This window comes from Oncorhynchus mykiss, chromosome 8 (genome assembly GCF_057628025.1).
Source record: "Oncorhynchus mykiss isolate SJ-2025 chromosome 8, ASM5762802v1, whole genome shotgun sequence".
NCBI classification, from domain to species: Eukaryota; Metazoa; Chordata; class Actinopteri; order Salmoniformes; family Salmonidae; genus Oncorhynchus; species Oncorhynchus mykiss.
This window is the reverse complement of record NC_143029.1, coordinates 56876444-56902964: the sequence shown is the minus strand read 5'-3', so window position 1 is coordinate 56902964 and position 26521 is coordinate 56876444. Positions and strand designations below refer to the sequence as shown.

General features: G+C 44.6%; 2 protein-coding genes across 3 annotated transcripts in view; one reads left to right on the top strand and one right to left on the bottom strand.

Moving 5' to 3' along the window:
• Window positions 1–5202: 5202 nt before the first annotated feature.
• On the bottom strand, window positions 5203–21296 carry otol1a (otolin 1a). The gene is made up of 5 exons (XM_036985713.2): window positions 21176–21296; window positions 9329–9841; window positions 8456–8545; window positions 6530–6601; window positions 5203–6347 (listed from the first exon to the last, which is right to left on the bottom strand). Exons 2-5 carry the CDS (start codon window positions 9813–9815, stop codon window positions 5467–5469), a joined length of 1530 nt encoding a protein of 509 aa, XP_036841608.2. The 5' UTR covers window positions 9816–9841; window positions 21176–21296; the 3' UTR covers window positions 5203–5466.
• The window catches only part of LOC110530155 (protein phosphatase 1L), a 26118-nt gene continuing 14237 nt past the window's right edge, over window positions 14641–26521 (top strand). Inside the window, exon 1 of one of the 2 annotated variants that reach the window (XM_021613003.3) lies at window positions 14641–15602. In XM_021613003.3, the coding sequence (XP_021468678.1) occupies window positions 15204–15602 (399 nt within the window). In that variant the 5' untranslated portion in view covers window positions 14641–15203. The remainder of the gene's footprint in view (window positions 15603–26521) is intronic. The other variant, XR_016482469.1, reaches the window with a different exon arrangement.

Genomic DNA, 26521 nt, shown 5'->3' with positions numbered 1-26521 from the left:
TGTCTCTTCTGTTTTTTTGGTTTCTTGTGCTCAGAGTCTTGCCAGAGATATATTAGTCCGTTTTTCTTATCTTCCAAATTGCGTTTATACTTCTTGATTTTCCTCTCCTTCAGTTCGCTCGTAATCTTAGTCTGAAGGTCAGCGTTACTCTTAATGAGATCATCCAGTTTAATGGGGTCATTAAGCTCGTCTCGTAGAGCTATCTGTGAATTTTCAACTGAGGTTGCTATCTCGATAATATCCTTTTTAAGTTGTTCAATGATCAGAGTCATCAGGTCCAATGAACATTTATTTAGTATAGCACACAATAGTTAAAAGACATTGACCCCTAGTGGTCCATCTAACCATTTACACAACTATTTAGCAGTCTTATGGCTTGGGGGTAGAAGCTGTCTTGGAGCCTGTTGGTCTGAAAGCCGATGCTCTCATCACTAAGCTAAAGATCCTTGGACTAAACACCTCCCTCTGCAACTGAATCCTGGATTTCTTGACGGGCCGCCCCCAGGTGGTGAGGGTAGGCAACAACACATCTGCCATGCTGATCCTCAACACGTTTTCCCCTCATGGGTGCGTGCTTAGTCCCCTCCTGTACACCCAGTTCACCCACGACTGCGTGGCCAAGCATGACTCCAACACCATCATTAAGTTTGCTGACGACATAACGGTGGTAGGCCTGATCACTGACAACGATGAGACAGCCTATAGGGAGAAGGTCAGAGACCTGGCAGTGTTGTGCCAGGAAAAACAACCTCTCTCTCAACGTGATCAAAATAAAGGAGATGGTTGTGGACTACAAGAAAAGGAGGACCGAATACACCCCCATTCACATTGATGGGGCTTTAGTGGAGCGGGTCGAGAGTTTCAAGTTCCTTGGTGTCCCCATCACCAACAAACTATCATGGTCCAAACACAGGTTGCATCACCGCCTGGTATGGCAACTGCTCAGCATCCGACCGTAAGACACTGCAGAGGGTAGTGGGTAGAGCCCAGCGCATCACTGGGGCCAAGCTTCCTGCCATCCAGGACCTATTTACTAGGCGGTGTCAGAGGAAAGGCCAAAAAAATGTCAAAGACTCCAGTCACCCAAGTCATAGACTGTTCTCTCTGCTACCGTACGGCAAGCGGTACCGGAGTGCCAAGTCTAGGTCCAAACGGTTCCTTAACAGCTTCTACCCCCAAGCCATAAGACTGAATAACATTTATTCAATTGGCCACCTGAACTATTTGCATTGACTTGACTCCCCCTTTTGTTTTTACAAATACAATTGGATTTGATTTGACTTTAAACTGTTGAGCATGTAAAACTCTGCAGTGTTGCAGTTCTTGACACAAACCGGTGCGCCTAGCTCCTACTACCATACCCTGTTCAAAGGCACTTACATTTTTTGTCTTGCCCATTTACCCTCTGAATGGCACACATACACACTTCATGTCTTAATTGTCTCAATGCTTAAAAATCCTTCTTTAACCTGTCTCCCCTCTTTCATCAACACTTATTGAAGTGGATTTAACAAGTGACATCAATAAGGGATCATAGCTTTCAACTGGATTCACCTGATCAGTCCATGTCATGGAAAGAGCAGGTGTTCTTAATGTTTTGTATAGTTAGTGTATATTTTTATTCTGGACTCTCTTCCAAAAGCTATACACCGCATATTTATTTCTATACTTGACATAGCTCACTCTAGTATACTCTCAGTTTATTAGGTACACCACCCCGTTCATGAAAATGGTTCGCTCCTACAGAAAGTGAGTCACATGGCCATGGCTTGCTATTCATACCAGGCAGACAGGCATCGAGGCATTCAGTTACTGTTCGATTGAACGTTAGAATGGGTAAAACGAGTGACCTAAGCGACATTGAGCGTGGTATGATCGTCGAGGCCGGGCCCGCCGGTTCCAGTATCTCAGAAACGCCCGGCCTCCTGGGCTTTTCACACACAACAGGGTCTAGGGTTTGCAGAGAATGTTGCGACAAACAAAACACATCCAGTCAGCGCTAAGTCCTGTGGGCGATAAAATCACATTGATGAGATTTCGAAGGAAAATGGCAAGAGTCGTGCAAGCTAATTGGCGGGCCACAAACAGGCAAATAACGGCACAGTACAACAGTGGTGTGCAGAGCGGCATCTCGGAACGCACAACTCGTTGGTTCTTGTCACGGATGGGCTACTGCAGCAAACGACCACACCGGTTTCCACTCCCATCAGCTAAAAACAATAAGAAGCGGCTCTAGTAGGATCACCAACACTGGACAATTGAGGAGATGAAAAACATTGCCTGGCCCGGCAAATCCCGGTTTATTATACTGTCTGAGTGCTCCAACTCCTCTCCAGAGCCCAAAGAGACCATTAAATAAACCCATCCCTCTTCCTGGAACACATCTAGCCCACTTTGAGTCTGACTGCAGTAAACTTGCCCACGACGACATGGTGAACCTGTATAACAGCATTCTGACTACTACCCTAAATATCACTGCTCCCGAAAAAACATATAAGTAACCTCAACAACACTCTTAACCATGGTTCACTGATGAACTGCGCTGAAAGAAGACTCTTGGCCGTAAGCTTGAGATGCATTGGAGGAAGGATGGCCTCACTGCCCATCTACTGGCCCACAAAGACCACCAAGCAAGCTACTATGCCTCCTTAAGCACAACCAGCCTTCTACTCCACCACGATTGACAAGATCAAAGATAACCCTAGAACCTTGTTCTCAACCATCAACCGCCTTCTCAACTCTGCAAACTCATGCCCTCTTGCAGCCTCATCTGAGCAGTGTAATCGCTTGCTGTGCAGTCAATCATCTTTAAAATGAAGGCCACCACTTGCTCCCTTGACCCTATCCCTACATCCTTACTCAAAACCTGCTCATCTAATCTACTTCAGTTTGTCACCACCCTCATCAACAAGTCCCTGCTGCCCGGGGAGGTACCTTACTGAGGAAACTCAACTTTGGCCATGACATCCTGTCCAACTACAGGCCCATCTCCAACCTCCCTTTCCTATCAAAAGTACCGGAGAAAGTAGTTGCAAACCACCTTCAAACAGCTGTACAAAGTTTCCCAGTCTGGTTTCCGGCCCTTGCACAGCACTGAAACAGTTCTGGTGAACGTTACCAGCGACCTACTGATAGCTTTAGATTTGAGATCACCTTGCCTCTTCCACTTAAATCTCATTGCTGCCTTTGACACCATTGACCACAGCATCCTCCTGCCGTGTCTCAGAGAGCACACCGCAGTGCTCCTCCTACCTCTCCAACAGGAAGTGATACATCCCCATTGGAGAGAAACTCGTCCACGCCTTCATCTTCTCTCGGTTCAACTACGGCAACGCTCTGTTTGGGGGCCTTCCAGCCAAATCACTTCAGAGGCTACAACTTCTCCAGAATAGTGCTGCTAGAGTCCTAAACATGACCAAAAAGTCATCCCACATCACTCCCTTCTTTGCTGAACTCCACTAGCTACTGGCCAACTATAGGATTGACTTTAAAATCCTTGTTTAAAGCCTTGAATGGATTGATTCCCAACTACAACAGCAACCAAATTTTTTATCAAAGAGCCACCTTGCGCTCTCCGCTCCAGGAATTCACCACTGCTTCAAGTCCCGAAGACACATCTCTGTACTATTGGGGACTGGGCATTCTACTGCCTTCCTCCTCGGCCTATGGAATGCTCTCCCTGACCATCGGAGACCACTCCATCAATCAGAACTTTTAAAATGAGCCTTAAAACACATTTCTACAAACTGCCTTTCTTATAGTCCTAATCTGGAAAGTCATTTTAGCACCTAGACTGCTATTGCTTTTTCCTGCCTTGGTACTAAATGTATGATGTTTTTATAGTTTTTGCTGTAATTTATTTTTTCATTATTTTTTGCCTATGTAGAGCTTTGAGATAACACTGTAATTAAAAGCGCTTTACAAATTAAATGTATTATTATTTTTTATTTTTTATTATATATTAAATATTCAAAATAAAAAAACTTGAAATAGAAATGAAGTTATTCTGAATGATATTTTATTCCATGCATTTCTGTTTAGCTTTTTTTTTTAAATGCCTTTTTAAATAATTAATCTCATAAACAATAGTCTGCTTTCCCTCCATCCAACTCCAAAAAGATGACATCATGTAGGAGGGAGGTCATAGACTGGTCATAGATTCTGCGTTGCATCGTGCCCAAGAACAGCCCTTAGCCGTGGTATATTGGCCATATACCACATCCCCTCGTGCATTATTGCTTAAGTAAAAACAGAATATAAACCTGCTTTATTTAGATTTCTAATTCGATTTGGCTACTGCTGCTTGGATAGTGTAACACAAACACGTATTGCATGTGTGTGTGTTTGAGACCTTATTTTCATGTATTTAAACATGATTTATTTTACATGATACTGTACAATCAATACGATCCTCATTCAGCCCTCCTCTTCAAACTGTGATATCCCAGTGCCCTCTAGTGGTAGAAATAAAATGTACATTTCAGTCAGACATATTTTGGTGGTGACCATATACTACCATTACATTAGTAGGCTGTAATACATAATGCATTCACACATCAACCACCATCACTCCCAGACCTTGGAGCTGTATGTCTATGACACAACAATGATGAAGGCTCATTACTGTGAGGAGCACATTCAAGTAGTAATGGGTGAAACTGTCCCTAATCTGAGCTGGGATTGGGCAGTTGACAAAACTAAGGGCTCTATTCAATCAGATCTGCTTTGGCCGACATCCGCATAACAACTGCGTAAGAGCTGCCATATCCACAAGTAGCTCCTGATGTTAAACCTAAAGCGGACATTGCCATTGGTTGCATGGAGACGCATTAGGAGAAATTCCATGCAGCCTTGTTTACAAGTTCAAACACTGGAATGTGAGATGTACTCTACACCTCGATTAGGCTAATAGAAATCCTCATTATTTTTGTTTTATGATTTTGCGACATTATTTATGTATAGACTACACTTTCTCACTCTCAACTTCTAATGCGAGTTGGACAGGTGTGGCTTTGTGACAATTATTAAGAGCAGCTGCTCACCGACTTGACAGCTCCGAACACAGCTACATGTCCAACACATCGAAAACATCAGCTACGCGGGTGTTGGCTATCGCCGGTTAAACGCTTGATCTGATTGAATCTAAGGCTAAGATCAGTAAAGTCTAGATATGTTCAAATCTATAAACACACACAATATTCATTTCAAGCATTAGCAGTGTTTTATTGCATTGTCAGAGCGCGTAAGCGTTGCATTAAGTGTTACAGCCTTTCCCATCCAAATTACAGCAAGCATTTGGTCAGATTGTTGTGATAGCAATAGGCAGAAAAATAGTTAGCAGCAGTAGCAATAGCAACATTGACAGAGATGATTTAGCCGAGTGGTGCAAAGCGTTTGGAGGGGATGCGGAGTTGTCGGATACAGGTCATGAAGAGGTCAAGCCGGGCTCACAGGCGAGGTCGCAGGTCAGGCCTTGGGGTCGGCATAGAGCAGAAAGCCGGTGAAGGTGCTGTCGTCTTCGCTGCTGGAGTAGACTCCGTTCCAGTCCCTCAGCGTCTCCAGCCATACCTGGTCCCCTGATGCCAGACGCAGCAGAGCCAGGTTGGACGCCTGGTCGATGTCCTGACCGTACAAGGAGTCACGCGTCCGCAGCTTCTTCACGCCGTTAATCACCAGTGCGGCGCGCAGGGGGCGGTTGCGCACGGTGATGTGGTAGGAGAACACGTAGACCCCGGGGTGGGTGCAATTGAACTTGCTGAGCATTGGGTCCCAGTGTTCCTCTTCGTTGTAGAGGACCTTGTCGAACTTGACGGGAAGGCCTGGAGGGGGGAAGGACTTGCTGGGGAAGAGGCCCACGCTGAAGGCAGATCGTATCTGCTCTGCGGTCTCCCCCTGCGGGCCCTTGGGACCCCGTACACCTCGTGGGCCCTTGGGGCCTTTCTCTCCTTTCGGCCCAGGCATGCCCCTCAAGCCTGGGGGCCCCCGCCCCCCTGCCTCCCCTTTCCCTCCTGGGGAGCCTAGCTGACCCCTCAGACCTACAGGCCCTGGTAGACCATTGCTTCCATTTACTCCTGGGGGTCCCACCGACCCCCTCGGCCCAGGGGGGCCAGGCAAGCCAGCCTCCCCTTTCTCTCCCTTCTCGCCAGTTGGACACTCCCCCATCTCTCCCTTTTGGCCATTCTGTCCCATTGGGCCAGTCAGCCCGGAGGGACCTGCAGGGCCTATTTTACCCAGGTCACCCTTCTCGCCCTGGGTCCCATTCCACCCAGGCTTTCCCCTTTCTCCTAGGTCTCCTTTCAAGCCAGGGAGGCCTGTTTCTCCTTTTTCTCCTTTGGGGCCCAAGTCACCTGTGAGAATGAAATTAGTCACTTACTGTAGCCAGAATTTGATAGTGAAACAACAGTTGACATTCAGTCTAATAAGATGACTGTTCTCCCCTAATATAGTGTGGTATTCTAGCAATAGCATTATACTAGAGCTACTCTGCCTCCCCACATTACTCTGATGACATCTAGCGAACATTGTATACCTTTCTGTCCCTCTTTCCCAAGTATCCCTGGAGCACCAGGCATCCCCGTGTCTCCTTGATCGCCTTTGTCACCTATCAAATAGAAAGAGAGAAGGATTGGTATCTTAAACGTGTGGGTATAGATATCAGTCCCCAGCATTAATGCTCCATTTTAGATCAAAGTTACAGATTGGTTGAAATCAGCACCAGAAAGCGACGTGTTCAATAACGAGATAACAGATAGCATAGTAGCTAACACTTTGGGCAATAAATGTAGAAACCAAGATTACATTCTTTAAAAACCTACACCAGTAGAAATACACTTTTTTTTGAGCTTGAAAGACGATGGCCAGAGCTTACCCATGATGTTGAACAACGATTTAAGTCAATAAGTCATCCTTTCTTTTAGCCAGAGTATGATATATTTGGGCTTGAAGTGACAAATCTGAACTGCCCACTTTGTGAAAATCCATGTAAATGAGGTGTCTTTTCCTATGATATGAAATACAAATCATTTTCTGTCTAGGTTTCAATTCAGGGCTGGGTTTTGTTTTAATGTTACCCACCAGCATGGAATTGTTTATGAATCAGAAACAGCTTCAAAGTTATTCCTCTTTGTGACTGAGATGATTGAACCATGGGGTAATACATGTATGTTTCTGCACCTCCACATTTTTTTACCAGAAAAGGTGTCACTTATTTTTAAGCTAGTCTGTATTAAAAAAAAAACATATACATACACTACTGTTCAAAAGTTTGGGGTCACTTCGAAATGTCCTTGTTTTTGAAGGAAAATCACATTTTTGGTCCATAAAAATGACATCAAATTGATCAGAAATACGGCAGATTTTTTTAACGGAATATCTACATAGGCGTACAGAGGCCCATTATCAGCAACCATCACTCCCATGTTCCAATGGCACGTTTATCCTTTTAAAAGACAAATTGATCATTAGAAAACCATTTTGCAATTATGTTAGCACTGCTGAAAACTGTTGTACTGATTAAAGAAGCAATAAAACGGTCTTTCTTTAGGCTAGTGGAGTATCTGGAGCATCAGCATTTGGGTTCGATTACAAGCTCAAAATGGCCAGAAACAAAGAACTTTCTTCTTTGTTCTGAGAATTGAAAGCTATTCTATGCGAGAATTTGCCAAGAAACGGAAGATCTCTTATAACGTTGTGTACTACTCCTTTCACAGAACAGCGCAAACTGGCTCCAACCAGAATAGAAAGAGGAGTGGGAGGCCCCGGTGCACAACTGAGCAAGAGGACAATTACATTAGAGTGTCTAGTTTGAGAAACAGACGCCTCACAAGTCCTCATCTGGCAGCTTCATTAAATGGTACCCACAAAACACCAGTCTCAACGTCAACAGTGAAGAGGCGACTCCGGGATGCTGGCCTTCTAGGCAGAGTTGCAAAGAAAAAGCCACATCTCAGACTGGCCAATAAAATAAAATATTAAGATGGGCAAAAGAACACAGACACCGGACAGAGGAACTCTGCCTAGAAGGCCAGCATCCCGGAGTCGCCTCTTCACTGTTGATGTTGAGATTGGTGTTTTGCAGGTACTATTTAATGAAGCTGCCAGTTGAGGACTTGTGAGGCGTCTCTTTGGAAGATGCCAAAACTATGGAGATAACATTAGCTAACGAGATAAGGTTTGCAAGATGGCTAGCTAGCTAACTAAGGTTAGACAGATGGCTAGCTGGATAAGGTAAGCATGCTAGCTAGGAACACTGACAGCTGTCATTGCCATCTTTGATTTTTATCATCTCCACGTGGAAATTCCCACACCTAATTCATGAATATGTATAAATAGCCTTCCTCATTCTTCGGAGGGGAAACCAAAATGGGCATTTCCTCTCTAGGTCAGGAAATGACGTCGAAACAGTGGCCTCTGTGGGGGTCCTTTAAAAGTTGTATTTGAGAGTTGGCAAGCTAACCTTTATCTCCTTCAAGTCCAGTAGCTCCAGGCATACCATCCAGTCCAGGAGGTCCCATGAGTCCCACATCACCTTTCTCTCCAGGTACACCTGAAAGAAGACAGGGGGAAGGAGGGAAGAGCAGAGGTATGAGGGATATGAGGAGCTATTAAGGATATGAGGAGCTATTGGCACCGCCTCAAAGCGGAAGGGACCAAAACACAACCGCAGAGGGAGGGATACATTTCTCTAATGAGCCTCCATACACACACACACAACATACTGTATGCAAGCACACCAAACACAGACTACGAGTTATGGTCACTATCCAGTACAGTCACGATCCCTATGTATGTTTAAGGTCACTCTGTACTAAAATCGACACAATTTATATTATTTTTATTTATTTTTTTACCCTTTTTTTTCTCCCCAATTTTGTGGTTTCCAATTGTTTTAGTAGCTACTATCTTGTCTCATCGCTACAACTCTCGTACGGACTCGGGAGAGACGAAGGTTGAAAGTCATGCGTCCTCCGATACACAACCCAACCAAGCTTCTTAACACAGCGCGCATCCAACCCGGAAGCCAGCCGCACCAATGTGTCGGAGGAAACACTGTGCACCTGGCAACCTTGGTTAGCGCGCACTGCGCCCGGCCCGCCACAGGAGTCGCTGGTGCGCGATGAGACAAGGACATCCCTACCGGCCAAGCCCTTCCTAACCCGGACGACGCTAGGCCAATTGTGCGTCGCCCCATGGACCTCCCGGTCGCGGCCGGTTACAACAGAGCCTGGGCGCAAACCCAGAGTCTCTGATGGCACAGCTGGCGCTGCAGTACAGTGCCCTTAACCACTGCGCCACCCGGGAGGCCGCCAATTTATATTCTTTAGTCTACCTGGAAGACCCCTCTCCGCTCCAGGCCCTGGGGGCCCCCTCTCCCCTGGGGGCCCCACGGGGCCCTTTTCAGGCGGGCAGCACTCGCAGACGTTTAAGTAGCAGTGGCTGTAGTCCAGGGTGTAGTTTCCCATGCCGGCTCCCGGGAGCGCCATGGAGTCTGTGTGGAACTCTGTGGGGTAGGCGTCGCCTGCGTAGGTGGTGCTGTCAGTGGGGGACAGGGAGTAGGCGTCCGTCATGGTATCCTCTGTGGTCTCGTCGGTGCCCAGGCTACTGGAGGGTGACATGGTGGTGGTGGTCTGCCTGAAGCCCAGACGGGCCGGCTGGTCGCCACCTCCTCCCCCTCCTCCGGTACCACCTCCGCGAGGGGGCTTCTTGGTATTCTGAGGCTTTGGTCTGCGGGTTGTTCTGGTTGCGGACGACTGGGTCGCCATCAAGACTACCGCTAGCAGGGTTGTGAGAATGGCGAGCAAACGAAGAGAGGGCATGTCAGCGGCTTTTGGTGTGCATTGATCTGAGAAGTGGAGAGAGAGAGAATAAACACAGATGAAGGTAGTAAATCACATTTAGTAACAAGTAGCTATCAGTTCATGAACAATTCTGAGGACTGGCCTAAACAAAAAAGTTACCTCACATACAAAGTGACCTCAAATGAAGCACTCTGTGCTTACCTTTAAATTAAATGGTTTGCTGTTCACTCCATTCCCTGCATTTGGTGATTTCAACAACAAAACTCTTCCCTTTTATTGTGTCTGCTAGCCTCTTGCCTCCGTAGCTTGACCAATGAGAGAAGACCAAGGGACACACTGGGATTTGGAGGAAGGGTGGGTTGGCACGGACACAAGGTGAGAACCTGAGGGATATGGTCATGAAGTGCTAGAATAACATACTACAACACAGGACTTTCTTTCCTTTCACCTTGGGTCTTTGTGATGTGTGATATGATGTTCTATATGGCTGCCACAAACAGACGTGCATGCGCACCAACACACACGCAGACACACACGCACACACACACACACACCTGTTAGTAATGGATCATACCCCATGTGAGATGGTGGCAGGACCGTACGGTCAGGCATCAGGGCGACCACACCACATTGGCACCGCCTCAAAGCGGAAGGGACCAAAACACAACCGCAGAGGGAGGGATACATTTCTCAAACGAGCCTCCATAACCACCTTGATCTAACATCCCACCAACCTTTAGGAAACCCAGTACTGCTGACTTTTACAACTCCTCTCAGAGGGCTTTATGGGTAGGATGTCAACCCTCTACCTTGACACCGGATGAGGTGTGGTTTGAGGTTTGAAGTTTGAACCCCCTCCGATGCTGTACTGTGGCCTCGTCTGTGAAACCAACACCAGCAGTCGCTATTTGCATGTGCTCCTCTGAAGCTTTAGGTGCCTCATGACAGGTTCCTACTCAAGGCTCTGATGAAGGTCTCCTACGCCGAAACATGACCCTGCTTGATTGTCCCGTGAATGAAGTCATGATCAATGCAGACACAGAGTGCAACTTTTTCTTCACTATTAATGGGATAGTCACCTGGAGAGGTGTTCTGAGGTAAGGATTTTTTGGGAGGTTGGGTACATGTAGCCTTAAATGGCTTTAGATCTGTAATCACATTCTCAATGTGCTTTTTTCTGAATGTCCACAAGCCGTGAGCTACAGGGTTGGGGCAGGCCGCAACTATGTTCTTCATTCAACAGAGAGGGAGAGAATCAACCAAAGGAAGTTAAGATAGAGAGACCTTTGTTCAACAAATCTAGGCTCACATTTGATATCCAGCGGCTGTTGCCTTAAGATCTTATTCTTGAAAGTGAGAACGTCTGATGAATATGCATGTATGCATTGTGTGGCGCAAAATTGCAGTGAATTCTCTGGGTTCGACCATTTCTGTCTTGTGGAGTGAAACCTGCAGACCCAAAGGCCCTCCAGGAAATGAGTTTGACACCCCAAATCCCCCAATATATATCCCAATGAGAGCTTGGTAATAATGTGGTCCATATTATAGCCTGGCTGACCCTTAACTCAAAGTCTTCCTGACTTCAGAGTCTGGAAAGGCTCCAGGATGTTGTGCGCAAGATTAGTTGATCCTTACCGATTGGTTCTCCTCTGTCTCTTTCTCACTTAAACACCAACATGGACAGACACATACAGCCCCCGAGCGCTGCTCCCTTCCAATACAATTGTTGGATTTTCAAACCCAACAACAAGGGGTCTTTGAGAGAACCAATCAAAACTCAAATCAAATCAGATATTATTTGTCACATACAAAGGTTTAGCAGATGGTATTGCGGGTGTAGCGAAGTGTTTCTAGCTCCAACAGTGCAGTAAAATCTAACAATTCACAACAGTACACACAATGCACACATCCTAAAAGAATAGAATTAAAGAATATATAAATATTAGGATGAGCAATGTCAGAGTGGCATAAACTAAAATACAGTATAATAGAATACAGTATATACAGTTGAAATTAGTAAAGCAGTATGTAAAGAGTGTTTAAACATTATTAAAGTGACTAGTGTTCCATTATTAAAGTGACAAGTGTTCCATTATTAAAGTGGCCAGTGATTTCAAGTCTATGTTTATGGGGCAGCAGCCTCTAAGGTGCAGGGTTGTGTAACCAGGTGGAAGCCGGATAGTTACCAGGTGGAAGCCGGATGGCTATTTAATAGTCTGATGGCTTTGGGATAGAAGCTGTTTTTCAGTTTCAGGCTTTGGGATAGAAGCTGTTTTTCAGTTTCAGGCTTTGGGATAGAAGCTGTTTTTCTCTCTGTCCCAGCTTTGATGCACCTGTACTGACCTCACCTTCTGGATGATAACAGGGTGAAGAGACAACTTCTGTACGAATACTGCACTAACAACGGGCTCCTTTCCAGACCAGTGTGTCACAGTTCTCTCTCACTGTGTCCCACGTCAGTCGCGTCAGCCAGGCTACCCATGTTACATTACATAGTGCTAAAAAAGTGTGTATTCACATGGTATATACACTGAGTGTACCAACCATTAGGAATACTTTCCTAATTCTGAGCTGCACCCCCTTTTGCCCTCAGAACAGCCTCACTTTGTCGGGGCATGGACTCTACGAGATCTTGAAAGCGTGCAACAGGGATGCTGGCCCATTTATTTATTTAACCTTTATTTAAATGGCAAGTCAGTTAAGAACAAATTCTTATTTACAATGACGGCCTAACAAAAGGCAAAATGCCTCCTGAAAGGATCGGGGCTTCGGATTAAAAATGTAAAAATACAATATAAATATAGGACAAAACACACATCACAACAAGAGAGACAACACAACACTACATAAAGAGAGACCTAAGACAACAACATAGCACGGCAGCAACACATGACAACACAAACATGGTAGCATGACAACAACATGGTAGCAACACAACATGGTAGCAGCACAAAACAAAGTACAAACATTATTGGGCACCTACAACAACACAAAGGGCAAGAAGGTAGAGACAACAATACATCACACAAAGCAGCCACAACTGTCAGTAGGAGTGTCCATGATTGAGTCTTTGAATGAAGAGATTGAGATAAAACTGTCCAGTTTGAGTGTTTGTTGCAGCTCGTTCTAGTCGCTAGCTGCAGCGAACTGAAAAGAGGAGCACATGTTGCTTCCAATGCTTCCCACAGTTGTGACATGTTGGCTGGATCATTGTTGATACACATGGGAAGCTGTTGAGTGTGAAAAACCAGTGGTTGACTTGGGCAGGAGCTCACTGGAGCAGAGTACCGGCACCTCAAATGTTCTACTGCTGGTGCTCTGGTTCCTCTTATAGAATACTAGTTCAAAAGTTTAGTGGAGCTCCTGCACCTAAATATAAACAGCACCGCCACACAAAATGAGTACCGGCACCTATTTCAGTCCAAGTGAAGTATTGTGAAAAACCCAGCAGCGTTGTAGTTCATGACACACTCAATCCGGTTCGCTTGGCACCTACTACCATACCCTGTTCAAAGGCACTTAAATATTTTGTCTTGCCCCATTCACCCTCTGAATGGCACACATACACAATCCATGTCGCAATTGTCTCAAGAATCTCACTGAGATTCACCTGGTCAGTCAATGTCATGGAAAGAGCAGGTGTTCCTAATGTTTTGTGCACTCAGTGTAGGCCAGTATTACAGCATAGGTTCACATTGTTGCATTGTAGCCTACAATAGCCTGTGACAATTTATTTGCAGTTTGTGGAATTACAGAATAAACATTTTCTGTGTATTGTAATTCATTAACTTAATTGTGGTTAGACCTTCCCTTACATGATCATTATTTCCATTGTGAGTTTATTTGCAAATCTTTGAAAATAGGACACCCCACAAACAGGTATATAATGTGTAAGAGGCCTGTAACAACGTATACACAATGTGCGTGCCTATGTAATTACGATGTAAATACATATGTAACTTTGAATTCCATTTCCATACACAGGATTTACTACAGTGGTTAGAGCGTTGGGCCGGTAACCTAAAGGTTGCTAGTTCGAATCCCCGAGCTGACAAGGTAACAAATAAAGGTTTTTAAAAAATATGCGGGCCAGTACTTGTGTCTCACTGGGCATTATATAACAATGGCTAACTGTGAACTTTTACACCTTCTCACAAATCAATTCAATTCAATTGACTTTATTGACATGGCAAGTTCATTATTACTTACATTGTCAACGTAATCATATAGAACAAATAAATATAATTGTATTTATATATCATATATATATATATATATATATATATATATATATATGTTTTTTTTTCAATATCAACTGTTTTGATTATACAGAGGTCGTTGATTCACAAGCCCTCACTGTCAGCCCTAGATATGGAAACACAATTTCCCTAGTATTATATGGATGTATACACGAGTGAAACACCGGCGTTACAGTCGAAAAGCAGTTCAGAAGGACAATTTGTATTTCACCTCAATAAGGGACAAAAGGAAATGTGTTTCAGCCACCAGAGGGCTACAAGACAACATTACTTGTGGTACTGTTTAAGGCTAGTGTTCAGTGGTCACTAACCCTTTCCCCGACAGCCACCAATGTGCATCCCAACACCAACACACCTGATACCCAAGTGTAATAAGTTGAATAGCCCTAACATTTCAATAAAAACATTTAATGATAATAAACTCTACAGTTAAATTACATTTCAGTAAGCTGACCGGACTGAAAGGTGTCATATTCCTCAAGAAAACTAAATAAGCCTACTGGAATAAAATGAAAGCTATATTTAAGAAATAATTAATAATAAGGCTATTCCCTCACTTGCTGCAAGTGTTGTGATGATCCATCAGGACGTTCTGCCGCAGCTGCGCACGCTGTCATCCCAGACTAGAGTTGAAAACTGAGGGAAGGAGGGAGGGGGGGTGTTGTTGTTGATGCGGATGAGTAGAAGCTGAATAGAAGCATTTCCCACACGAGAAACGGGGTAAAGGCAAAAAGAGGCCACCAAACCCCTACGTCGCCCCCGGTGACAACTCCTCACATTCCGCTGGGTCTTCGCCCGTTATTCGCGAAGCCTGCAATGGGCTACAGACGAAAGCGGCTTCATAACGAGTTTTTTTTGTCCGCAGATCCTCTTGCTGCAGCTGTCCTTCCGAGAGCCAGGAGGACAGTCTCGCGTGTATATTTCAAGACAGCGGGCCTAGTTTTTCCTTCGCTCTTCACTTCATTGTGGCTATATTCGGCTGAGTAAATCCTGGGAATACATTGACCATTTAAATCCAATTAGATATATTTATAGCAGTTCTGACATCAGACATTTATATGGTGGACGTTTTTTATTGTCCCATTGAACGGATATAATGGAGTGAATTGCACGAGGGGAGCGAGAGTCAGTAGTTTTCTTGCGTGTGATGATAGGAGACACAATGACGCTGTTGTCTCTTTTGGGTCGGATCATGCGTTATTTCCTCCTGAGGCCAGAGACATTGTTTCTGCTATGCATTAGCTTGGCCTTATGGAGTTACTTCTTCCACACGGACGAGGTGAAGACCATCGTCAAGTCTAGCCGGGATGCGGTGAAGATGGTGAAGGGGAAAGTGGCGGAGATAATGCAGAACGACAGGTTGGGGGGCCTGAGCGTCCTAGACGCGGAGTTCTCCAAAACCTGGGAGTTCAAAAATAACAATGTAGCTGTGTACTCCATTCAGGGGCGGCGTGACCACATGGAGGACCGCTTCGAGGTGCTCACGGACATCACCAACAAGAGTCATCCGTCTATATTCGGGATATTTGACGGTCACGGTGGTGAGGTATGTATCAAAGGTGTGGGTGTCTTTCAAAAACACAGCCTAAAATAGGCCTGGACGGTCAGCATCATTATCATCATTTTCCTCGGAGTTGGCCATTTTAGGGAATGGGAATTTTATTCTAGATTGGCAATCAGCGGCCTCAAATCAATTTAAGAGTATATGCATTGATTTTATTCGATCTCAATTGATCTCAAAACCAACATGGCTAAACGTGAAAAACCCTGTTAATTCCTCATTGATTTATTTAATTCATACTAACAACTTCCATAAATATTTGTCCAGTGGAGTATTTGCATATGATCTCAGTGGTCATTGTGCCATAGTATGTATTAGAGATAAGAAACCTCAAAATACTCATAGTTTAATTAACCGCAAAATACTCATCGTTTAATTAAGAAGGCACATAAAAAAAAATCAAAAATCCCCTCGGGTGAGGGAGACATGACATGCACTACTCTGATTTAGGCACTTTCTCCTGTATTCCTGACCATGGATTGGTTCTACAAAATGTATCCCCCATATTTATTCCTCTGGCAGATAAACATGCCCATTTTAAACAATTCAGAGTGAAATATAGATCTAACCTTCTTCTGAGCTATCTGAGCGTATTCAAATGAGAAATCAGCCCTGGGTCAAATCAAGTTAACTGGCAGTCTTTCAGACAATTGAGAAACAGATGTACTCAATTAATAAAGCTAAATCAAGCTACTTTTTAAGCTCTATCTTTGACTCTGCTGGTGATCCTTCAAAATTTTGGAAAACAGTAAACGCACTGAAGCGTACACATTCCTCTTCTTCCCTGCCTCAGCAAGTTCTGTCTGACTCTGGCATCATGACTGAGAAGAATAGGATAAGTGATGCTTTGAATCATCATTTTATCTTGGCGGGCTTTTTATTTGAGCGAAACGATGGTTTAATTGACCCTAGTCAGTCATTCGACTGCTCTTCCCTCTGCCAGCCTCTAGCTGACTCGACGGTTAACCAGTCAGCTTCTAATGAATCTTTGTTTTCATTTCAACAATTTACTATCTGTGATGGGCTAGATGCCTTGCTTAAGATTGATGCAAAAAAAGGGTCTTCCCCAAACTGTTACCACAAAGTTGGAAGCACAGAATCGTCTAGAATGTTATTGTATGCTGTAACGTTAAGATTTCACTTCACTTTAACTAAGGGGCCTAGCCTGAACCATTAAAAACAGCACCAGACCATTATTCCTCCTCCACCAACCTTTACAGTTGGCATTATGTATTGGGACAGGTAGTGTTCTCCTGGCATTCACCAAACCCAGATTCGTCCGTCGGACTGCCAGATGGTGAGCGATTCATCACTCCAGAGAACGCTTTTCCACTGCTCCAGTCCAATGGTAGCGAGCTTTACACCACTCCAGCTGACACTTGGCATTGCACATGGTGATCTTAGGATTGTGTGCGGCTGCTCAGGCATGGAAACCCATTTCATGAAGCTCCTGACTAACAGTTCTTGTGCTGACAGACAATTTGTACGCGCTTCATCACTCGGCGGTCCCGTTCTGTGAGGTTGTGTGTGGCCAACCAAACAGTGAGCCGTTGTTTCTCCTAGATGTTTCCACTTCACAACAACAGCACTTACAGTTAACCGGGGCAGCTCTAGCAGGACAGAAATGTGATGAATTTACTTGTTGGAAAGGTGACATCCTATGACAGTGCCACGTTGAAAGTCACTGAGCTCTTCAGTAAGGCCATTCTACTGCCAATGTTTGTCTGTGGAGATTGCATGGCGGTGCGCTCGATTTTATACACCTGTCAGCAACGGATGTGGCTGAAATAGCCAAATCCACGTATTTGGTGTCCACATACTTTTGTATATACTGTATATTGTAGTTAAAAAGCTGAGAATAAAAATTGTAATTTTCTATATTAATAGGTCCTGCCTTTCACAAAATAGTAGAATGCATATTATTCAGTCGACGTTCCTATTGGTCCTAGACTATGGCGACGTCATCAATATGAACCCAGCAGCCACTTCATTAAAGCCGTTCGATGCAGTTTATCATAGCGTACTGCGCTTTATTACAGGCAACAGTTTTAGTTACTCATCACTGCATTCTCTACCAGAAAGTTGGTTTTCCCTCTTTGATGTCATGTAGATTGATACATTGCTACATTTTCATTTATAAAGCCCTTTTACAAAAAGTCCCACTGTACCGATCATCTTTACTGAACTTTAGACATTCAAGTTACCACACCTGGTCTCAGGGATGGTTAACTCTGGAAACTCCTTTGGTCTCTACTGCGTTAACTGAAAGCTGGATTTACCTTTCTTGCACCTTATTTGTGAAACGATCTTCAAATTGTTCTTAAATTTGATGTTCTGATGCCTCTCGGGCAATTCGGGACCTTATTACTGATGAATGTGTTCGTTTTTTTTTATGACCGTCTTTTCCTCTCTCTCTGCTTGCATTTTGTATTCACATTTTGACGTGTGTACTTTCTGTCATTTTAAGTCATTCAGGGCTCCTCTGTAAAAGAGACCGTGGTCTCAGTAGGACTCCCTGATAAAATAAAGTGACTAAATAACATAGATATCTTTGGTCATTACAGCGTTCTCATTTGGATTTGGAGTGAGAGAGGTCCAAACAAAACATGTTCCCACCCCAGCTTTCAGGATACATCCAACTAAAATCACTTCAAACAGAGAATAGTCTGGGGACATGCTAATGTTTTTCTTGTGATATCATCAGCACAAATACATGGGGGTTGAATTGCGTATGCGCACAGAGAGGCTGCCTTTGAGGCTTTGTGTGTCACACACATGGGTGTGAACCTTTTCCCCCCTTTTTCTGTCAAGGGTCAGTGAATTCCCAAAGGAGCCTCTAGACCACATGTCTGGTGAACCATCTGCCACTCCGGTGTCCTCAGTGAGCCTGGAGGCGGGATTCTCTTTCTCACAGACACTATCACACGCTATTACAAAGCTATTACACACTATTACAAAGATATTACATACTATTACAAAGGTATTACAAAACTATTACACACTATTTCAAAGATATTACAGAAAAGCCATATCTCTGTCCAGTGTTTGTGTTCTGTTGCCCGTCTTAATCCTTTCTTTTTATTGGCCAGTCTGAGATATGGCTTTTTCTTTGCAACTCTGCCTAGAAGGCCAGTATCCCTGAGTCGTCTCCTCACTGTTGACGTTGAGACTGGAGTTTTGCGGGTACTATTTAATGAAGCTGCCAGTTGAGGACTTGTGAGGCGTTTGTTTCTCAAACTAGACACTCGAATGTACTTGTCCTCTTGCTCAGTTGTGCATCGGGGCCTCCCACTTCTCTTTCTATTCAGGTTAGAGCCCGTTTGCTCTGTTCTGTGAAGGGAGTAGTACACAGTGTTGTACTTTTCTCGCAAGAAGCACTGCTGACTGGTGTAGCAACAGAAATCTTACAAAGTCAAAATAGCTCATGGAAGACCTCTTTATAAGGTTCTAGAAACACACAGTCAAGGAGAGTAGACGGTCTTTCGCTTCCACTTTTCTCTCCTATCAAGAAGCCGCTTGGTTTGATGAACCTCATGTTTGTGGTCCTCTAAATCTGACTCAAAGGTCTGAGCAAAGGCAAACAGAAGCTCCTCATTCAAGGATGTTGTAGTCTTTGGGTTGAGAGACTGGACCCCTTGCATTTTCTCGCAATTCTTCTTTGAAAAACGCCTCTGCAGCTCAACTGTGAGACTGTCTCTTTCTGAACTGCAAGCCACTTGAGATGAACGTATGAGCCAGATACAAACTTATAAAGCTTCTGCAGGAGAGCAAAAAAAGTTGCCCGGGCACTGATTTTACAGCATCGACAAGAACCAAATTCAAACAATGTGCATTACAGTGCACATAAAATGCAAATCACGCACTGTTTTTAATCCGTGCAGACACATCAGAATGCTTTTCGCTCGTGACGGATGCACCGTCATAGTCTTGCCCCACAAGATCATTTCTGCAGTCCAGACCATGTTTTTCCAAGGCAATCAATTATCATTTTAGTGAGACCTGCTGCATCTCAGCTTTCAGCTGACTGAAAGTGTGAAAATCTTTTGTGGACGGCCCCGTAGTAATAGTACCTCACAACTAAAGACATTTTTTCTTTAAATCTTTGGATTCATCTGCAATAACACTGAAAACGTCACTTTTTTAAAAAACTTCTCTTATTACTTCACTTTGTACCATCTCAGCTCAGCCCTCAACAACTTCCTTCTGGATTTGGTGACTTGTGTTCTTAGCATTGCGACATGCATTCATTTTCTTCTCTATGAGATGGGTCATGCTTTGCCATTTCTTCTAAGATATTGTCCCCAAAAAATGACCCTTGTCGTGAGAGTCATCAGACTCTGGATGACCTCTCTGCACTATATTTTGAGTGGCAGTTAATAGGAGCATATCTGCAATTGTTTTAATGTAAGTACACTTTTCCTCAACTTTATTTTTCCGGTCCTCATTTATGACATCTAACATTGATGAGTTGCTGTCAATAGCCCTTTTTTTCTGCTGATTCCAAGCATACATAGCATTGATATGATGCTCTGCCTTCGAATGGAGCTTAAAGAATCTTTAAACAGCGCCTTTTTCCCAGTTACAAAAACCTGACTGTGTGTGAAGGCAGATTCAGGTGTATTGGGCAGACAAAAATGCCTACAGGTGAAACAGTAAGTCGAATCTTGACTTAGAGAATATTCAAACTATGAATTGTCCTTATACCAGGAGCTGTTGAAAGCCCTTTTCCTAAGTACCATGCTGAGTTCTGGGAAATGTTTTCAAACACGGCTGGTACAGGACCCTCTTCTCTGGATCTTGTAATGTCTGAAATACACGTTAAATAATGTGTCATATCTCTGTGTAAATGTGTAATTAAGGGATCCACAAGATTAGATACTAACAGCTGCTAACTAAAATGTGTAGTTTAAAGTATAGGCCTGGCCTACCATTGGGTCCTTTAAGAACAGAAGTCTGATATCTCTCCCTTTTTTTCATGTTTATTTGACCCTATGCAAAAACTATGGTGACATCTAAGCATCCAATTACCCACATTCTAGTCCAATCTCAATCTTAATTACAAATCCCCATTATCATAACTGTACCTTAAAACTGTATAACTGTACCTTAAGTTACTAGTTAGATCATGGCTATCCCAACTCTGCAGTAAGTAACTTAGCTAGCTATAATTTCTTACACCTTTACGATAGCAAACAGGCTATCTGAAAATTGTGGTAGTCTTTTGAGTAACGTTAACAGATTGATAGCAACAATTGTTCGTTTTGAGTTCAAGTACGAAAATCTAACTGAGGTAATGGATTTCAATTTGATGAACACTGACAGCTGCAGCCTACTAGTTACCCCACATTAGCTAACGGTAACTTATGACACTGCACTGTATATGCGTGTATTACTAGCACAGATGTAAACAAAATGTTAGGCTAAATTGTTAACCGATCTCTCTTATCTGATTAACTGTCTGTTAATGGAGTCAAAGGTCTAAAATGAACTGACACAGCGACTCAACTTTCGTAAAAGTTGTTCAGGAAACCTAAACCCGATGCTAAACCTTAACTTACTTCAAATATGATGCTTTTGCCAATCGCGAAAGGAGCTTGTGGAGCTGTGGAAATATTCTCTCTTCTTCTGTAGGTTCTTCTTATTCTTCTGTGTCTCGCAACCAACGATAATATTCTCTCTTCCTCCTTCTCGATTTAAAAAATGCGCTGCCGAACGTCAAAATAAATGCTTCTTTCAACAAGAGGTGAAATGAGATGTCAATCAGCATCAAACTGCCAGTAGCGAATTACATTTTGGGGTGGCACCCGGGGTGGCCAATCAGGTGTCAGGGGTGTCCAATGCCACCCTGGACACCCCTCTTGCTCCGCCTCTGTGCACCGGGGCCTCCCACTCTTCTTTTTATTCTAGTTAGAGGAAGTTTGCCATTTACAACATTAACAATGTCTACACTGTATTTCTGATGAATTTGATGTTATTTTAATGCCCAAAAATGCTTTTCTTTCACAAACAAGAACATTTCAAAGTGACCACAAACTTTTGAACGGTAGTGTACATATGAGATGGGTAACGTAAGATATGTAAACATTATTGGCATTAGTGGCATTATTTAAAGTGACTTGTGATCCATTTATTAAAATGGCCAATGATTTGAGTCTGTATGTAGGCAGCAGCTGTGTTAGTGATGGCTGTTTAGAGTGATGGCTTTGAGATAGAAGCTATTTTTCAGTCTCTCGGTCCCAACTTTGATGCACCTGTACTGACCTCGCCTTCTGGATGGTAGCGGGGTGAACAGGCAGCTGCTCGGTTGGTTGTTGTCCTTGATGATCTTTTTGGCCTTCCTGTGACATCGGGTGCTGTAGGTGTCCTGGAGGGCAGGTAGTTTGCCCCCAGTGATGCGTTGTGCAGACCGCACCACCCTCTGGAGAGCCTTGCGGTTGTGGGCGGTGCAGTTGCCGTACCAGACGGTGACACAGCATGACAGGATGCCCTCAATTGTGCATCTGTAAAAGTTTGTGAGGGTTTTAGGTGACGAGCCAAATTTCTTCAGCCTCCTGAGGTAGAAGAGGCGCTGTTGCGCCTTCTTCGCCACACTGTCAGTGTGGGTGGACCGTTTCAGTTTGTCCGTGATGTGTACGCCGAGGAACTTAAAACTTTCCACCTTCTCCACTACTGTCCCGTCGATGTTGATAGGGGGGTGCTCCCTCTGCTGTTTCCTGAAGTCCACGATCATCTCCTTTGTTTTGTTGACCTTGAGTGAGAGGTTGTTTTCCTGACACCACACTCCGAGTGCCCTCACCTCCTCCCTGTAGGCTGTCTCGTCATTGTTCTAATCAAGCCCACTACTGTTGGGTTGTCTGCAAACTTGATGAATGAGTTGGAGGCATGCATGGCCGTGCAGTCATGGGTGAACAGGGAGTACAGGAGGGGGCTGAGCACACACCCTTGTGGGGCCTCAGTGTTGAGGATCGGCGAAGTGGAGATGTAGTTTCCTGCCTTCACCACCTGGGGGGCGGCCCGTTTGGAAGTCCAGGACCCAATTGCACAGGGCGGGGTTCAGACCCAGGGCCTTAAGCTTAATGATGAGCTTGGAGTGTGCTATGGTGTTGAATGCTGAACTATAGTCAATGAACAGCATTCTTGCATAGGTATTCCTCTTGTCCAGATGGGATAGATGGGGCAGTGTGCAGTGTGATGGCGATTGCGTCGTCTGTGGACCCGTTGGGGCGATATGCAAACTGAAGTGGGTCTAGGGTGGCAGGTAAGGTGGAGGTGATATGATCCTTGACTAGTCTCTCAAAGCACTTCATGATGACAGAAGTGAGTGCTACAGGGAGATAGTGCTACAGGGAGATAGTGATTTAGTTCAGTTATCTTTGCCTTCTTGGGTACAGGAACAATGGTGGCCATCTTGAAGAATGTGGGGACAGCAGACTGGGATAGGGAGCGACTATTACATAGCTATTACACATAAACTTTTACACACTATTACACGTGCATTTTAGAAGTCACAAATGCCACTTTAGTTTACTCATTAAGTATGGCAACTGTGTCTATCTTCGCAAATGGAAATACTAAAGGATTTATGTTGATGAAAAAATAGTATTTTTTATCTAGGCCATTTACTTCTTAGGAGTTTGTCCACCATGCATGTATTGTAAGATGAGACCCACATTAGACCTTATATTGACTACAGAAGAGAGGTATTCAACCTGCCATTTTGAGATTCACGTGGTAGTCGTTAATCCTCTCTACTTTTTATCTTATGGTAATGCTCATCTCCTGCAGCCTAATAATTTAGTCCACAAACTGTTGGCATCATCTTCAGGCAGATTTTACTGTGTTCTCTATGTTATTGGCTTTTTCTTATGTTAAAATGTTTTTTTTTTTTGTGTTGTATTACCAGTTTTATATGTACACTGAAAACGAAAGCCAGTTCAACCTACATCAGCTTTCAACCATTAGTAGTACTATGTCTGTCATGCTATTCCTTCTCTAAATAGGTTGGCAAGATCCTGTTAATATAAGGGCCTTAAGGCTTTGAATAGAGTTGTTGTTGTTGATGTTGTGTCGTGAAGGCTGGAGGGAGTCTGATTGGGCGGGCTGTTTACATATCTATCTGGACCTTTCTGCCTATTCCTGTCCGGTCCCCCGTCCCTCTGTGGGCCAATTACCACCCCTGCTGTTTGTGTGTTTTCTGTGGTCATGGTGACAGAGTGACATGCATTAGCTATTACTCTGCAGGCTGGGTTACTTTGACCTTGTTCTCAGTGGGATTTTTGCCAGAAACACACAAATCAGAGTCCACACACACACACGCGCACAAACTTAACACATAACAAATTCCAGAACTGCAAATGTTAAATCCGTCCCAATATAAAATAAATAAATAATGAACCCGAAGATCGCCATGCACCTCTGATGCTTTCAAAAGCAGACAACGTGGTTCATTGTATACACACCATGTTCATTTATTTGCATCAGTGTGTCAATGTACCGACTCCAACTTCCCTGCCTGGTTTGGCTTACTAGGGACAGTTAGGTGGAAACATGGAAAGACGCCACGCTGTAACCATAAAGGCGCCAGGTTCCCCTAGATGGCTGTGAAATGACCCTCCATGCCTGTGACCTGCTGGTAGTTGGTGAACGTGATTTAGGGCTCCTTGATCATGTGAGGGAAATGTTCTGTTGTATGTATCAAATTAATGCTACTTCATAATCACTCATTAGATGGGTTCGTGCAGGTGACTGACTGATCGCTTATGGAGGAATCCTCACTATCACTGATTCTCAGCTTGGCAGTCGACCAGAATATTGCTATGGGAACAACCGAGGTGTCTCAGTTTCAAGGTCTCAACTTGGAGAGAGAGAGAGCCTCGTTAGGTATTGGCCAGTCACATGTGTGAGCCACCGGTAGTGATGAATTAGTTATGCTAAATCATGCAAATATAACTTGTCTGTGTATAGCTGTATATAAGACAGCAGCTGGGACCGCCCCAACAGAGCTTCTGATAGACCTGTAGGGTGTGCAGAGTTTGTTGTAACCTCTCCAGCTTGCTGATAATAAAAAGTGATTCATTTTAAGATCAGCTTCAGGTGTCCCTTGTGTTGAATTTCCACCACAATCTGTTGGCAGAAGTCTCTTGGTAGTTCCCATCCATCTTTTTCATTTGGAGTGGAACTCTTTGTGTCTCGCCTGTCTCTCTGTCACAAAAAGGACCTGGCCAACTCCCGTACCAAACATTCACCTGCCTCTTTCTTCGGATACTCGTGTGACATGAAACGAACAAACCGAACCGTAGTTCTTTCACCATTTTAGAGGCTGGAGCTTGGTGCACCAGCATCTGAGAGTGGAAGGCGGCTCTGTTGACCCAATGCTTAGGTACACTGTGCCCAGGCTGGCCACATATGCAATAAACCTGGCTGTCAGCAGCTGGGCAGAGTGGTCCTGCAGCAGGACCAAGGAGTTGAGCCCAGATTACCACAGGAGATAGTTGTCAATGTCTACATGAGGCAGGTCCCCTTTACAGTAGGTACACTGTTCACAGGCTGGCCACGTAGGCAATAAACCTGGCTGTCAGCAGCAGGACCAAGGAGTTGCAAATAGTCTGGGTGGCCATTTGATTACCTGCTCAGGAGTCTTATGGCTTGAGGGTAAAAGCTGTTGAGAAGCCTTTTGGCCCTAGACTTGGCGCTCCGGTACCGCTTGCCATGCGGTAGCAGAGAGAACAGTCTATGACTGGGGTGGTTGGGGTCTTTGACCATTTTTAGGGCCGTCCTCTGACACCGCCTGGTGTAGAGGTCCTGGATGGCAGGCAGTTTAGCCCCAGTGATGTACTGGGCCGTATGCACTACCCTCTGCGGTGCCTTGTGGTCGGAGGCCGAGCAGTTGCCGTACCAGGCAGTGATGCAACCATGCTCTCATTGTTGCAGCTGTAGAACCTTTTGAGGATCTGAGGACCAATGCCAAATCTTTTCAGTCTCCTGAGGGGAAATTGGTCCTGTCGTGCCCTCTTCACGACTGTCTTGGTGTGTTTGGACCATTCTAGTTTGTTGGTGATGGGGACACCAAGGAACTTGAAGCTCTCAACCTGCTCCACTACAGCCACGTAAATGAGAATGGGGGCGTGCTCGGGCCTCCTTTTCCTGTAGTCCACAATCATCTCCTTTGTCTTGATTACGTTGAGGGATAGGTTGTTATTCTGGCACCACCCAGCCAGGTCTCTGACGACCTTCCTATAGGCTGTCTCGTCGCTGTCAGTGATCAGGCATACCACTGTTGTGTCGTCTGCAAACTTAATGATGGTGTTGGAGTCGTGCCTGGCCAGGCAGTCGTCGGTGCACAGGGAGTACAGGAGGGGACTGAGCACGCACCCCTGAGGGGCTCCAGTGTTGAGGATCAGCGTGGAAAATGTGTTGCTACCTACCCTCACCACCTGGGGGAGGCCCGTCAGGAAGTCCAGGATTCAGTTGCAGAGAGAGTTGTTTAGTCCCAGGATCCTGAGCTTAGTGATGAGCTTTGAGAGCACTATGGTGTTGAACGCTGAGCTGTAATCAATGAATAGCATTCCCACGTAGGTGTTCCTTTTGTCCAGGTGGGAAAGGGCAGTGTGAAGTGCAATAGAGATTGCATCATCTGTGGACCTGTTTAGGCGGTATGCAAATTGGAGTGGGTCTAGGGTTTCTGGGATAATGGTGTTAATGTGAGCCATTATAAGCCTTTCAGAGGACTTCATGGATTCGGACGTGAGTGCTACGGGTCTGTAGTCATTTAGGCAGGTTACCTTAGTGCTCTTGGGCACAGGGACTATGGTGGTCTGCTTGAAACATTTTGGTATTACAGACTCAAATCAAGGACATGTTGAAAATGTCAGTAAAGACACCTGCCAGTTGGTCAGCACATGCCC

Bases quoted from the DNA above. Each gene is read 5' to 3' on its own strand.
- otol1a (XM_036985713.2), bottom strand. From the start codon at position 9,815: ATGCCCTCTCTTCGTTTGCTCGCCATTCTCACAACCCTGCTAGCGGTA. The intron at 6,602-8,455 runs GTTAGCTTGCCA...TCTATTTGATAG, and splicing joins TGGACTTGAAGGAGATAAAG to GTGACAAAGGCGATCAAGGA. The intron at 6,348-6,529 runs GTATACAATGTT...TCATTCTCACAG, and splicing joins TGGGAAAGAGGGACAGAAAG to GTGACTTGGGCCCCAAAGGA.